Source organism: Sceloporus occidentalis, unplaced genomic scaffold (genome assembly GCF_023333645.1).
Source record: "Sceloporus occidentalis isolate IW3139 unplaced genomic scaffold, rSceOcc1.0.p SCAF_10, whole genome shotgun sequence".
Taxonomy (NCBI): Eukaryota; Metazoa; Chordata; class Lepidosauria; order Squamata; family Phrynosomatidae; genus Sceloporus; species Sceloporus occidentalis.
In genome coordinates this window covers 32,479,622-32,495,532 of record NW_028316990.1, presented here as the reverse complement: position 1 = coordinate 32,495,532, position 15,911 = coordinate 32,479,622, and the positions used below count along the sequence as shown (strand labels likewise).

At 42.6% G+C, this 15,911-nt stretch overlaps 2 protein-coding genes across 6 annotated transcripts in view; one reads left to right on the top strand and one right to left on the bottom strand.

The window, feature by feature from the left end:
• USP42 (ubiquitin specific peptidase 42) overlaps positions 1 to 9,646 on the top strand; it is a 32,770-nt gene extending 23,124 nt beyond the window's left edge. The window contains exons 14-17 of one of the 3 annotated variants that reach the window (XM_089540186.1): positions 559 to 650; positions 1,224 to 2,543; positions 6,673 to 6,994; positions 8,116 to 9,646. In XM_089540186.1, coding sequence (XP_089396312.1) covers positions 559 to 650; positions 1,224 to 2,543; positions 6,673 to 6,994; positions 8,116 to 8,184 — 1,803 coding nt within the window. In that variant the 3' untranslated portion in view covers positions 8,185 to 9,646. Of the gene's footprint in view, positions 1 to 558; positions 651 to 1,223; positions 2,544 to 4,086; positions 4,153 to 6,672; positions 6,999 to 8,115 lie in introns of those variants that run through there. The other 2 variants (XM_089540184.1, XM_089540185.1) reach the window with 2 other exon arrangements.
• The window catches only part of CYTH3 (cytohesin 3), a 52,779-nt gene continuing 46,480 nt past the window's right edge, over positions 9,613 to 15,911 (bottom strand). The window contains exons 13-15 of one of the 3 annotated variants that reach the window (XR_016282476.1): positions 12,745 to 15,482; positions 10,997 to 11,109; positions 9,613 to 9,795 (exon numbers count right to left, since the gene is read on the bottom strand). Coding sequence is in view for 1 of the 3 variants with exons in the window: in XM_089540187.1 (XP_089396313.1) it covers positions 15,410 to 15,482 (73 nt within the window). In the remaining 2 variants the exon portion in view is untranslated. Of the gene's footprint in view, positions 9,796 to 10,996; positions 11,110 to 11,138; positions 15,483 to 15,911 lie in introns of those variants that run through there. The other 2 variants (XR_016282477.1, XM_089540187.1) reach the window with 2 other exon arrangements.

Here is a 15,911-nt window from a genome sequence, read left to right as displayed (position 1 = left end):
AATCTGTTTTGCCTTCAAGGGCAGCCCTTTGTTGGAGTGCATTGTAGAAGTTTAATTGGGAACTTATCAGTACATGGACTATTGTAGCCAGTGTATCCCTGGTCAAGAAAGGCCATACCTAGAAGGTCCTAACAGGCCAAACAAAGCTGATGCTCCAGGCCCTTGAAACTGCCTGCTTTCAGCGACAGGAAAGGGACCACAAGTGCTCCTAAGCTATGCACCTTTTCATTCAGGAGGAATTCTTCTGTATCTTGTGCAGCCATTAACCAGTTCCCAGACTTGGGAATAACCAATCTGCAAAGTCTCCGTATTATTGGATTCAGTTCCAATATATTATCCTTCATGCTGTGTGTCCAATGACACTCCCTCCTGAATTAAGGCAGCATGCTTCTGTTTTTATAGTCATTCTGAACCACAGAGATGGCCTTACTCTGCTGCACATCTTACTGCTGGTGGGAGGTTTGGGAGCTGTAGTACTGACTGGACTTAAAAGCCGTTAGGCTTGTTGCTTCATCCTTTTATTCTATATAATAATCTTTCTCTCTTTGTAATTAATAGGGTGTTCCTACAGCTTTGTCCCCAGTCCCTGAAGATAGAATCTTAGACTCTTTCAGATACAATCACCTGAAACCCTTTTCAGAAGACATCAGGTAAAAACATTCCTGCCTTTTCTAAACACGTTTTTATTAACTATCTCTAAAATTTACAAAATTTTCACAGTACGTCAGAGTGCTTCTAAGAAGTTGTGTCTGTTTCTTAGTTTCATATTTTGGTTTTGCTGATGGCACATATTGAAATGTTAGAGGAATAGTCTGTACCTTCCCCGGTCTAGCCCTTTGTTTACTTTGATGTATTCGGTGTAAATAGTTAAATAAAACCCTAGGCAACCATTCCTAAGCTTCTTGCTTTGAAGACCCAGTGAAATATATGAGAGGTGCTTTGAAATGCAGGGTGTGCATTTAACTGAGATAGATACTGGCAAGGTATGAGTGAGTCCAGTGGAATGCTAAAGACTAGCTAATGTTTTGTGCCAAAAGATTTCGCAGGACAGACAAAGGCTCTGTTCATCAAATGCCTGAAAGCGGTCATCACATAAAAACCATGTCTTTGAACAAAAATAACTTTTCTTCCCAGGAATTAAAGAAAGTGTTAACCCATAATGGTCTGGCTTGCTATGTATTTTTCTGGCCTGTTACAAATCTTTCTCTCTCTCTTATGTGCAGTGCTAGTGGAACGGAAAAACCTTTGGAAGTGGATGGCTCTTCTGAAGAGGTCCCCAGTACCCTCAACAATGATATCCAGAATCTGTTAGCCCCTTCAGATCCTGAAATCACTTCTACCACAGAAGACCCGTGTGAAAGGGTTCACACCAAAACAGACACTGTGCCTCTTGAGAGTGTTGGACAGCATAACCTTAAATCCAGTCCCCAGGGAGCAGCGGAAGAATTTCCTAGAGAAAGCAAAGTGGAGGACCACATAGAAAAGATGAGAGGACCAAAGGAAGGGAAGGTAGCTTGGGAAAAGAGCCCCGAACCTGCCAGAGGAAATGCTGGGGCAGCAGAAAAAAGGACCCAAAGCCCTCTTTTACAATCTGACAGTGAATGTAGTTCTCAAAAGCTTGCCACTCTAAACACGGCAGAGAAATGCCAGGAAACGCAGGACAATGTAAAAATGTATGAGGATGCCTCACCTACTGACGACTCTTCCATTATGAGGCCAGACGTAGGTGGGGAGAGTCTGTGCTCTAAGGACAACAACAGACCGGGAGAGAGTAGTGAACAATTCAAAGGAGACAGTGAGAGGCAAGAATTGAAACGCCTTTCTCCCTTTAGGGAGAAAATTTGCACCTCCAAAAAAACTGACAAGGAGCACTATCGTTCAAAAAGAAAGCACTCGGAAAGTGAGGAGGAGGCAGAGGATGCAGCAGGGGTGGCAGCACCCACCCGGAGCCAAACGGAGGGGCATCACAGCAAGAAACTATGCTCCTACAGCAGGGAGAGAGCAAAGCCACCAGAGCATTATCGGCGCGAATATTCTAATACGAACTATTACAGATTCCCATGTAGTCCAGATCCTGGGAGGAGTTTGGGGAAATACCCACCTTACAGATCACACAGCCGAGGGAAAACGGACTCTGAAAGGAACAGACATTGTTACGGGAAAGGAGAACGGTCATGGAGTAGAGAGCGACATCAGGATACCCCCAGGAGATGGGAAGGTTGCAGATCTTACAATTACTATTATTCTTCCCATATCCCCAGGTATAATCAGGATAAAAAATTTACTCTTTCTGAGAGAGACTATAGCAAATCAAGTCATGTTTACAGTAGCCCATATAAATATGATTATTATAAAAGCAGATGGACTCATGAGCAGGAAAGGAAAAGGAGATGCCAGAGCCCTGAGGGGAGCGAGGGCACCCCAGAAAAGAAATGCCAAAAGGTCTTTCAGAGTGAATCTCTCAACGAGCAAAGAGGGCGAAAACACAAGAAGTCGAAGAAGAAGAAAAAGTTAAAAGACAAACACAGAGAAAGAGATTACAGGTTAGTGGCATAGCAGTAAGAGACCAGCAAGCGTGCAAGCTGGCATCTGTAAAATGTTCTGTTATCACTGTGGCTTATAAATCCTGAATGGGAAGCGGGTCACTGCTGCTTGGCCTTGCGGATACTCATGTGTGTCTTTGCTTCTGAGCTGGGCTAAAGTTATTTTGCCTTGAAGGTCTGTGGTTCCATCAGTGCAGGTAGTCTTTCCAGTGATGCCAATTGCAACTATTCAGTTGCTGTCGTCACTTTATCACCTGGTGGCCATCCTCTTGGCAGTGAACCGCTCTATACTGAGCTTGGTTGGGCCTCAGATGGCAAACATATAGTCCATCTCCAGAATTGTCTTACACAACTGGCATAGCTTTTCAGGTTCTCTGTTCACTTCCACAGCAGGCTGAGGTAGATGAGTAGGGCTTTCTGGAGAGAGTTAACTTTATTCTGTTCAGCTGTTGTGATTTGTAGTGAGAGAAGCAATAGCTGTGTGGTAGAGTGCACTGCTTTCTGTGCAGATGGTTGCAGGTTCAATCTCTAGCATTTGCACTGAAAGCTTCAGGTAGGAAATGAAGAAAAGGGCCTCCTGGCCGCTGTCAAATCAAGAGCAAGCAAGACTGAACTACAGAGTGAAATAATCTTGAGCTAGGATAAAACAGATAGGAAAAGTGCAGAGCTCAGTGATAGTGCATGCAAAAGGTCCTCAGCTCAATCCTTGGCATCTCCAGTGAGTCCAGTTTATACAAACTCTACCAGTTTGTATAACCAGACTGTACTGAGCTAGATGGATGAACAATTAGCCTTCATATAAGGAAGCTTTTTAACTTCACAAAAATTAAACCATTGAGCAGCACTTTTCAGTAATAAAACAAAAAACCAACCCAATCTCACCACAGTAGAATAAGAATATAGTAAATTGGCTGCCAGAGTCATGCCAGGAGAAGCAGATTGGCTCTGGAAAACAGGAAAACAGGAGGAGAGGCCATTTGTGCTTGCCATCGGATGATGTGCAAAAGTTCTGGGGCTGCAGCCAAAAAGGCCGTCTTCTGGTTAGGGAAGTCTGGCCTCCGCATGGAAGGTAATTCTCAGCAGGGTCATTTCAGCAGATCTTACATGGAATGGGAGTGGGGAGAGAGGGAGAAACTCCCATTGAATTGATAAAGTGAGTAGATCTTTATAGTGGGAGTGAATTATCTTGAGACTTAGCTGAAATCTCATATAAGTTGTGAATCTACAAGTGTGGCTTAGGTACATTACTTTGCTCAGTTGTACATCACCATCTGTAAAATGCTCTTCTTCCTGCAGGACAATGGAATAAAGAGAACTGATGCTAAAACATTTTATTTCTCTTTTGGAAATGTTGACACTTGGTTTGACAGCCGTACATGTACATGTAAAAAGGATCTAGGGGTCTTAATAACACAAGTTAAAGCACAAGTTGTTAGGACTGATGTGATGACAAAAAAGCTAGCACGGTTTTAAGTTGCATCAGTAGAACTATAGTATTCAGAGCAAGGGAATTAATAGTACTATTCTATTCTGCTTTGGTCAGACCTCACCTGGGATGTTATGTCCAGTTCTGAGCACCACAGTTTAAGAAGGATATTGACCAGCTGGAGCATGTCCATAGGAGGGCAACCAAGATGGTAAAGCGTCTGGAAAACAAGCCCTGTGAGGAACGGTTGAGGGAGCTGAGTATCTTTAGCCTGGACAAAAGAAGATTGAGAAGTAATATGATGGCCATCTTTAAATATCTGAAGGGCTTAAGGTCACCTAGTGAGTTTTCATTTTTGTTATTTCTGTCCTCTTACATTCTTTGTAAGAGTTATTCAGCTTGCATACAGCTATCTCTTTTACTCCATCCCTTCTAAATATACCCATCTCCTGTATTGGTGCGCTCATCCTCAAGACAGTGCCTCTGGTAGTTCTTATTTTCTTGGCTACTTTTACCATTTATGAAGAGGCCGGTCAAAGTGGGGCCCTCCAGACATCTGATGTGGAAGATGGAGCAAGCTTGTTTTCTCCTGCTCCAGAGGACAGGATCCAAAGCAGTGGATTCAGATTAGAAGGAAGGAGAGTCTGACTAAACAGGAAGAACTTCCTGACGGTAAGCACTGTTCTCCAGTGGCATAGACTACCTAAGGGGTTGGTGGTCTCCCCTTTGCTGGAGGTTTTTAAGCAGAGGTTGGAGGGCCATCTCAGAGATTCTTACAGTTGAGAATTTGGTTTGGGTGTGTGTGTGTCTAAATCCTAGAAATATGTACAGTAGTACAAAGTATGTGCTTAAATCCATGGTACTGGCTGACAAATAGGCTATGTGACTCATAGCAACATGAGTTAAGAGTCTAGCTTTAGTCACACCTCTGTCTGTCAATCCCTCCTTGCTGGAGTTATTTATTTCAGAGCAATTTTACTCTTTAGATGAAAAAAGGCTGCTAGAGCAGTTTGTAAAGATGAGTAATAAGATAGTTCCTGCCCTCAGGCTTACAAGACATGCCACATGAGAGGAAAGGGACTGAGAGAGGAGAGCCAAAATGAATAGGTTGACTCCGTTCCCCTCTTTATGTTGTTCAGTTGTGAAATCACCTCTAAAAATCATACTGTCAGTACAACGTTGGAAGGACCAAAACTGGGAACACACCACCTCATCTTCATCATTCTCCCCCCCCCTCCCCACTTCTGGGACTAAGAGCATCTTAAAAAATTAAAACAAATGTAGATTAAAATGCATTAAAAGACATAAGTAAAAAAGAGACAAAATTATTATTTAGTTTAAATTAAGCCACCCAGACATTTGGGGCTTTCTCTCTCTCTTACAAAGTCATGGGTTTTGGGACGGTCTTCCAGGTTGTCCGTCTGAGATAGCAACGAATCTTTTTGGATGGCTGTCTGGGTCTGGGGCTTTGGTGGCTTGGGAGGTGTCATAGCTTGACATCTCTGTCTTAACCAAACTTGCACCAGGTTGCTCCCCATTTGCTTTGAGCCCAGGTTTCAAACATTTAAATAAGTTTTTTGGTCAATAAAGGTGGCCCTTGTTTAACTCCATACATTGTGTCTGGTCTCATTAGTTCATGGTTGGTCAACAATTGGTCCCTGGGCCGTGTGTTGAACAGTGTTGTGGTGAAGGGGACTTTTTGTTGGCCTCCGTGAGAAAAACCAGTGAGCCAAGTGAGATCACATATAGGGGGCGAAGGAGAGGCTATTTAAAGCCCATCGCTCCCTTCCATACTCTTTTGCTGGATCTTCACGACCCACCTACCCACCCTCAGTGCAGTCTGGGTATTGCTGGTTGTGCTGACTGTTTAATACATAAAGGACAAGGCAGAAAATGACTTTATTTTACTTAACTGCAACTGAGCAGCGTAAGAGCTGTTATCACTCCTTTTCTGTCCACTCAACCCAAACCAGCACTCTGGTATGGAGTGCCCAGAAAACTTTTGAACCAGGGTAGGCAAAGTGCAGCCCTCCAAGCACTTGCCCTCCTCGCAAGTATAGCCACCACTGGGGGATGCTGAGAGTTGCAGTTCATGTCTGGAGGCCCCCACTTTGACTGGCCCCGTCCTAAATGGTGACAGTAGCCAAGAAACTAAAAACTACCAGAGGCAATGTCTTGAGGATGAGTGCACCAATGAAGGAGATGGATTTATTCAGAAGGGATGGGGTAAAAGGGATAGCTGTATGCAAGCTGAGTAACTCTTAGAAAGAATGCAAGAGGACAAAAATAACCATGTTGAAAACGCACTATGTGACCTTGAGCAAGTCACACACTCTCAACCTCAGAAGAAGGCAATGGCAAACGATCTGAAGAATTCTTGCCAAGAAAATCCTAGGATGGGTCCTCTTTATGTTGGAGTTGACTCAGAAGCATATAATAACAAGAGATAGCTAAACTTAACTTGACATGTGCCCAATGGACTTAGAGGAGGAGCCAAAGCATAAAGGCAAAAACAGGTGAAATATAAAACCATAGGAAGAGGCAGTGTTTCTCATTTGTGTATCCCTTCCCCATATGGGTATGTTGCAGGGAAGGAAGGGTAAATCAGCTGAGGACAACTTCCTCCCCTCGTGATGAATTTCTTGTTTGGATGCCAGTGTTGTGCTGTGGATTTTCCTGTTAACTCCTCTCTGCTTCCTCCAGGCATCGCCAGGATTCTGACCCATCTGTGTCCAGCTCCGAGGCGGAGACTCACAAGCATAAACATAAGAAAAAGAAGAAGAAAAAGAAGAAGCGTACAAAGAAATCCGAAGAGTGCGGTGAAATTTCAGTTCCTCCCCTCCCTAAGCCAACCAATTTGGAAACCAAGAATCTCAAAACCTGGGAGATGATGACACAATCTTCTTTGGAGGCTTGTAGGAAGCATGGCAGGACCCAGCAAGATGGAGACGCTGCTGTTTGCCAGAAAACAAAAAGTATAGAAGGCTGCAACAGAAATGGCTCCTGCCCTCCTACAGATCATAATGTAGGTAAGTGACTCAAAGTAAAACCCAAGAGACATCTATGGAGTGATTCTGCATTTTGTCCCCTTCCCGGGTTAATTAAGTTACATTTATTTTATTAGACCTAGGAGCCCTAGTAGGACAATAGTTAAATGCTAGTCCTGCAACCACAATGTTGTGAGTTTGATCCTGAGGGCTCCAGGGTTGACTCAGCCTTCCATCCTTTTGTAGATCAGTAAAATGAGTACCCAGCTTGTTGGGGGCAGTTGGCTTACACATTGTAAACAGCTTAGAAAGTGCTTAGTTCAGTAAGACACAGTATAGAAATGTGAATGCTGTTGCTAGATTTATGTCTTGCTTTCCCACTGGGACCTCAAGCCTTTAGCACATGTGGTTCTCCTGCCTCCCATTTCATCCTCACAGAGGTAGGTTAGATGGAGGCTGGTTTGGGTCAGCCACTGAGCTTCTGTAACTTCAACTCAGCTGTTGGCTGAGTCGAGATTTGAAAGAAGGTCCTTATGCAGCAGTGCCATAGTGGCTACGGCTACTCTTTGCATGGTAGACTCCAGCAGACACCTCCAGAGGCAGAGCATAGGGGGCCTTCCTTTGGCTTTCAAAGCAGGGTGGGAAAGGCACAGCCTGTAAGCTGCACAACCAGGACTAATAGTGACTGTCACTTCACTTCACTCCCTTGTCTAGTATTATATTAACAATAATGCTGGGAAAGGTGGAGGGAACTAGATAGAGAGGAAAGCCACATGCTAGATGGATGGACTCTGTTAAGGAGTTATGGGTACGACTTGCAGGATCTAAGCAGAGCAGTGGAGGACAGGGAGTCTTGGAGATGCCTCACCTACAAGGTCGCTATGGGTCAAGACTGACTCTAGGGCAGTTAACAACAAAGTGGGAGGGAGAGGACCCAAAGAACAGTGGCCTAATCCAAATTGATGGGGTGGGTGACTCCTGTTCTTGCTGCTCCTTCCCCTCTTCATCAGCCCCAAGGAATGGCTGCTGACAGCGCAGGTGACAAACTGCTGTGCGTTCTCATGCTGCGGTTGTCAGTGAAGCTGCTTTTACAACTTGTGTGGCATTTGAGCTATAATATCCAATCTCCAAGAATAACCTTCTCTCTTTTGCCTTTCAGATCCAGAGCGTCCGCTGGAAGCCATTCCTCCACAGCTTGCAGTATATTTATAAACCGAAAAGCGATTAACTCTAATTCATAATTGGTGCTTCAGAAATACTGTACAGGATTTTACCATGGAAAACCCCCCTTTTTTTAGTTTTTACCTTGAGAACTTTCTTTTTTAAAATGGTCTGAAATCCAAAAATAAACACCGGGGAGGCGAGGGGGGGGGGAGGATGGAAACTTTCTACAATTGCTGAACATCATAAGAGTTAACTTGTAAATGTCACAGTTAGAATTAATGCCCTGGAACAGAACATTTCAAATGCTGCTTAGATACAGACTCAGGTTGATTGTGTTACTCATGCGATGCTGCGCCAAGTCTACACATCTGGCGCAGGGAGGAGCAAGGAAACAACAGGATGATCAAGCTGCAAGGGATAGTCTCTATTTAATTTAAAGAATTATTTAAAAAATGTCACACACAACTAGGATTTTTGCAAGAGCTTCATCTGTTCTCTGTGATGTCTGCTACTAGAAACTCACTTCGGTTATTTTTATTTTCCCATTGGACTTTGTGAAGCGTCTTGTTCAGACTCTACTTGTTTTTGAATGTATCTCAGAACACGTCCGAAGGCCCCTCGCCACTGCTCTGGATTGGGCTGTCTCTCTGGGCCCCTGGGATGTCTGTCCCCAAGGAGCCATCGCAGGGTGCTCATACAGGGAGGCTTTCTGCCTTAGCCAAGATCTGTTAGGCTGGTATAGGGAGGTCACTTGCAGATGTTTGTCCTCCCCAAATGTATTTCCCCACTCTGGTCTCCCTTGCCTTTCTGGCCAGGTTTTCCTTCACCATCTCTGTAGGGTTTTCTTTTCTGCTGGGTCTTGCCCCCTCTGTGGCCTTCTGCCTTTTCCCCTCCCCGCTGTGTCCTGGCTTCATTCACATCCTTTCCCCCCATTGAGCATTTGTGCATCTCCTTTGCCTCTTCTTTTGGTCTCCCCTTCCTTCCTTTCTTGCCTCCCATAGCTATCTGCCCTAAACTGCTATTCCTTGGCCCTTTCAAGCTGTCCTGCCATTCCCAGGCTTCTTATGGGCGACGGATGCAGTGGGTGCTAAGACTTAGAGCCGCCCTGCGTCAGCCCAACCGTGGCCAGAAACAGCTGTCCTCATCCTTCCCTTGTTTTTAAAACTGTTTTTATTTTAATATTGTGATGCTTGTCTTGACGGGTCTCAGTTGTCTGGTTCTTGTCCCTTCAAAGTTTCTAGTTTCAGACACATTCATACTGTGATTTAATTTTTTTTTTAAAATGATGAAAATGCTATCAAACTGTGATACACTTAATTCACTGGTCCTGCATCAGGAGACGGAGTGGGGAAAACTGTATTAAATACAGGTCATCTGAATAATCTGTCTGGTTTATACAAGCTGTGTTGTTCAGAGATGTCTAAAGTTTGATCTTTGTTTTTTTAAAGATAAAAGCACTTGCCCCACTTGTAAATATGGCATGTAAAATTTATATAGTATATAAATACAGCAAGTCAAAAAATGTTTTTCCAGTGTGTGTTCACTTTCATTCCCACCACAGTTACCTGACCGGAGTGTATTTGGGTAAACAGCCAAGTTGGCAGAACCTCTGTGAAGATCATTTGACTCCATTCAAGATTTATAGCTTCTTAATCCGGGTGAGGAACTAGTGACTCTGGATTTAAACCAGGAATAATTGTAAAATCGCAAACCGGAAAAAAAGAGGAAAAGACATGGGCTATAGCAGAGATGGATACAGTGCTGCCCACAGACTGGTCCCTTCAGCCTTCCCACTAGTTCCCCCAACCCACCAATTTGTTTTAAATGCCCATCCTATACAATCAAACCCCCATTACTGTGGTTTTCCTATGTTGTCCCTCACAAAATGGTGACAGGTGTCATTTTTTCCACCATTTTGAGAGGAACTATATAAGTAAGTTTATTTGGATTTGCAGGATGCAAGGTCTGGGGGCGGGGGATTTGTCCCTGCCCCATTGCTACTCGGGAATATAGTCATGGGCTATGCATGTTTGCTAGAGTGATTTGATCACACTGTCCACCAAAAATCTTACCAAAAGTATTACCTGTAAAATGCATGTTTGTGGGTTACTTAAGGTTTAAGGTTAGACAACTGAATGATGCATGGTGAATGTTTCTTTTTCCATCCTAGGGCATCATACCCTTTTGGTATAATAAGAGGCATTCAAGATCTAGTTGCTGAGCGTCAACTGGGATCTAGGTTACAGGACTATGACTTTAAAGTATGTGATTTTCTACAATTCTCAAGGTTTTTCCAAATATAAAATTAATACACTCTACTACAACCCTCTGGATGTTGATAAACTACTCCTTTCATCCTTCACCATTGGCTAAGTTGATTGGAACGATTATGACAACAGTGGAAGGGCTGTATTTTGCTCAGTTACGACAGTAAATCTCTGTTCAGGTTGTCTCTTTGATGCATGTGGCAGAATGAAATGGTAGCTTTCAAAAGTTTATTATACCGCTTCATTTTGTGGATGAACAATATTGTTTTTGCAAGAAGAAAGGTGGGACCTATTTTCACAGGGTTTATTGGTTTGCTTCTTAAGAAGAATGGGTGAAACAAAAAGGGGGCTTCAAACTGCTCACCCACCTAGGCTTTTCTACCATTACATTCATACCTATCCTCAGGCTTGGTACCGATGTTAGACTCAGGATGTAGATGAGCGTCCTATTCAGGATTTATGATAATGTAACTTTGGGGATTCAAATTTATGGAATATGACACCAAAAACCTACCTCCTAATCTTAGGGTCACCATTAAGTTGAATATGACTTGAAGACAGACAATAGCAAGAAAAAACACTAATGTTGTGTGATAGGGTAATGCTCACATTGTGTACTGCCCTAAGACAATGGAGTTCTCACATCAGTGAATGTCACCACAGAGTTTCATCCCGAGTCAAATTCTAGGATAACTGTATCTCTTCAGTCATTTCGGTGTTTGCTGTTTCAGAAAAAAACAAAACAAATAAGATGCACTTTCGTAGAATTTATACTTTTATTTTTGAGACTGGTATCTCTGTAAAGTCTCTCTGAACTAAATACTTGATGTCAGTTTAAAACAGCCATACGAGACTTCCATAGATACTTGGGTCACATCAGATAACAGAGTATTTCATGCAGTCCATTAGCATACAAGAATAACAAACCTTCAAAGTCAATAATACACAGATATACAGTATATATGTACAGTTTACCTTACATTTAAATGTCAATAAGAAACGTTCTCCAAGAAAAATAGAGAGAGAGAAATCGGGAGCTACATGTTAGTTTGCAGCATCTGGGCTTAAGAGGGCCAGTGCAAATACAGCCGCGGCCTCCTCCACACCAGTAGCCAACATCAGGAACACAAGCTTTCTAAGCTACAGGTGTGGCTAGCAAATGCGCCAATGTAAAGCTGAAAGAGAGATGGGGAACATGTTGAAATGCAATGCCCATCATCGCTCACCATTGGCAGTGCTGGCTAGGCTGATGGAGAACCAAATGTTCCCCATCCCTATGCTAAGACATGGTCACGTCCAACAAGGAGGAAAGGGGGCACTGTACTGGAAACGGTGTCTTCATTTCCAAGGGTGGCTCTTGTAAACAGTTTGCAAAGCAACGTTAAAAGCAAGGCAACGTTACAACTGCACCAGATCCAAGACCTTTCTTTCGAAAAGCGAATCGGAAAGATATGCACTATATTTTGTTTTTTAAAAATAAGCATTTTTGTTTAAAAATAGGAAGTATTCTAAATGCTGCTCGGTTTATGACGGTTTATATTATGTACCACAGACTTCAAGCCATCCCAAAGATTTAAGTGTGACGTTCCTAAGCAGTTTCTCTCACTTCTCAGATTCCGCACCTGCCAGGCCAGCTGAGCTTAAAGTGCTATTAAAACTCCCCCCTTCGAAACCCAGAAGTCTGCAAGGCTGAAAAAGACGTCTTGGACAAAAGGTAGCCAGGTCAAGAGGTGCATTCGGCTTAATTTCTCTACTCTCGTTGTGGGAAAAGATAGATTAAGAGAATGAGTGCACTGACTCTTCTTTAGAAGTGTCACCAACTTCGGAAACTATGTTCTGTGTTTAGGACACACAGCCCCTTACCCAGAGTTGCCACCAAAGGGAAGCAGCTTTCCTCCTATGTATAGACTTCTGTGTTAAAAACCTTGGGCTGTCTTCTGTTTTATCTGCTGAACATAGCCCTCACTGTAGGACATGCTGCACACACTTCAAGCAAAGAATGTGAATAGCACAGGAGTAGATGCACCCTCCTGCATAACTCCTCCTCAAATAACATCCCAGCTGCGCTCTGCCTTTGGGGTGCAGAATAATAAAACTACTCCTCCATTTGACCAAAGGAGAGACTGGAGTGGAGAATTTGACCTCTTCATAAAGGTAGTACCTCAAGCACCAAAACTTTCACAAGCCATTCCGACAAATCATCTAGTTTCTTTACTGGCCTAAAGGCCAGTGGAAGTTTTGGCTAAAGTTTTAATCCCTAGTAATACTGTAACAAACATCTGCAGGCTTTCTATATACATCTAGGAAAAGTGCTACTCTTCAATTTAGCAGAAGCTTTCAGAACACCATATACTTACTCTGTTTACATGTTCTTCACGGATAGAAATTTTGAGTGGATGAGTTAGAAACACCAGTAATTCTTCCCTGGTTCATGTTTGTCTAATATAATCTCTTACCTCCTGTTTGAGAAAGAGCTGGACAAAAGCACTTATATTTTTTCACAAAGATTACTTTTTGAATTGCCAGAATTGTAGGGTGAAATCCTACAATTGGCCAAAATGGATTAGCTCCTGCTCATGGGAATGTGTCTACCAAGGGAACTCAAACTTGAATGTGCCTCAGAAAGTGGGTGCCGTGGAATCCGAAATGCCATACACAAACATACACAGCAAAGGGACAAAAGGAAGGGAAAGCACTTGTGAAAAGACCCTATCCATCAGTAGAATGTATGTAATATTCTAGGTAGAATAACTAGAGTAAGGGAAAACAATGCTCCATCTTTGTATCTTGTTCATGGTAAGGCTGACACAGTAAATAAACCTTGGACAGAAAGAAGTTTCTCCATCTGCATTAATGTGCTATGTGTTTTTTCTTCTTTTTTAATGCAGCCTTTCTTCTCCTTCCTCTACTCCTTGCAATCTTTCCAAAAGGTCCTCCAGAAACAAATGTCAGTTGGGGCAGGGTGAGTGTTGGAGACCTGGGAAGAGATTGCAGCCACAGAAAAACAACAGCCGCATAAGGAGCTCTGGATGGGGACTGGTGTGTTGGGAATGTGTCAAGCTAGACTGAATGGAGCAGGTGGCTGAGAATAGCTGGTTATGGAGCAGAATGCTGTAAAAGATGGGACAGTTAACACTTCACCAAGTGAGAGAGAGAGAGGAAGAAAGATCACACCAGAGACAAACCTTGCCTACAAGTTGAAAGTGATGGTCTGCAAGAGTAGAAGATCTCAGCCTTGTGAGAGGGGACTGTGGAAAGAGATAAATACAAAGTCTACAGCTTCATGTATTTCCATAGGTGGGTCTCACAACTCTTTTAAAAAACACTTCAACACACTCTGGTGCTTTCTTGAACCAATGCTACCTTTTTGGAAGACATCCATGATGCTCCTGAGCTCCATCAGCATGAGCACTCAGAGAACTGAGCTCACTGTTATTACGTAGGAAACCATTCTCTTCCAGAGGCTGTGACAAAAATATGTATGCTCATGCCTGAAGGAAACAATGTGAAACTTCTTGCCAAACCTATGGAAAGACAGTAGTAAGAGCCCCAGGGAAAGAAACATTGGAAAAGTACATACAGCAAAGTAAGAAGGGGAAAGAGGATTAGGAAGATCATCCTGGAAAAAAGAGGGAGACTAGGATAGAGATCCAGCAGCTGCACAAGGACTGGTTCTAAAATTTTCAACATCCTGATTTATTTTCCTGGTTTGTTACCCAACATTATACCAGAGTTCCTTTGTTTTATATAATGGGGAGCTCTGTTTTAATACAACACACAATCTTTGGATGACGAAAGCATGAGACAAATGAGAAGAATGGGGTCACTGCTCATTCACAGCACCATAAAGCATAGCTGAGGATGTCAAAAGATGGTTCAAATGCATCATGTAATGCTCAGCTGGCTATCACAAGCGACTGTCCTCTGACATCTTCATTAATAAAAAGCTAAAAACCAGAGATGATTCAGAAGAGTCTGCAAAATGCAGTCTAAGAACACAGGTATTTCTGGTCACTTCCATGCTCTTCTCTCTTCACTAGCAAAATAATGGATTCTTAATCTTTCTTATTTACAACACACTTTAATATTTACACAGCAGGGAAGTGGGGGTTAGTTAGAAGACAAAACTCACATTTGTAAATGGATATAAATGAGGGGATCAACCACAGCTGATGGTTTCTGAAGAACAACTCTGTGGCCTTCTGCGCACATGGGCAGGAAAGATGCCATTAAAGCAATGTTGTCTCTTAGGGGATGAAATTAAACTGTTGTGTGTCTTCACAAACATATAAAACAGTGAAAGATACCAGACATAGCTCAGATTTGGAAAAGACATTTCAGGCTAACATCTGGGGAAGAGAAAGAGTACATTTCCAAGGCATCTAAGAACCCGAGATAAGCTGCACTGATACTGCTGAAGCTCATGTTTATAGCCTTTTCATCTTTGGGAGCTTCATGTTTTCAGTAAATGGCCAGCTGTTTAGAAGAAGAAGGTCTGTTAATCATATAGCTGCCAGACTAGCCGACTCTAGATGAAAGCACCACAGACTGGATGTGAGCTGTATACAAAATCATCTAGGCTCAAAAGGCCTCTGCATTGCAAAAGGTAAGTCGGATTTTAACAACGGAGAGCAAAAGACATCTGCAACCAGGGAAGGAAACAGGGACTGGCTTGCTAGTTGTGAATGCTAGATTCAGCAATGGGTCACAGTCCTGAGCAAAGGCCTCAAAGAACAAGAGGGAGAGATTACATATCCAGTTCAACAACACTGCCACACATAAAACAGCACGTACTTCTTCCAAGTGTAAAGTTCACCTAAAGATCTGTCCATGTGCTTGAAGCTTCTTCCAGCATTTCATGGTATATTCATCAATGGTCACAGAAAGTGTATATGCTGTAGGAAAGTGACTACATTTCTAATATAGGTCTTGTTTTCTTTGAACTTTACCTTGGCTTAATGAAGTATTAGCTTAGGTGCTTAGCTTAGCCTTAGCTGGGTCCACAGGATTCCAATGTTAGTGTTATTTTTTATTAGCAATTCTTCTCTTCCTGGTTGCCAACATATCGTAAAAGGGATCCTTGCTGATACTTGCTCTATAAAAGAAAGGAGACATCACCTAGTTTTCCATGTGAACACTTGTTAGGCGTATTCTACCGCAAAATAGAAGAATGGGAATCACCAGGAACAGATGATATTCCAACAGAATTGCCACAATCCACACAAACAGAATGAACTTTAGTGATAACTAAAATATACCAACAAATATGGAAAATGTAGGTGCTTTCTATGATGCTCCCAGTTCAATGGATCTTTTCAACATCAGAGTATGGTCCCTTGCTGCTAATTTGCTTCTCGTTGATCTTTTTTTCTGATGTCTTTACTTATTATTTGCTATTTTGCATTTGTTCTATCTATTGGTGGAAATTAAGAACTCAATAAGCTTACAATATTTATTAAAACTTAATTTTCCCCCTCAGAAATCAGTTGTCAATTCCCCACCTTAATACTGCTACCTTCTCTAT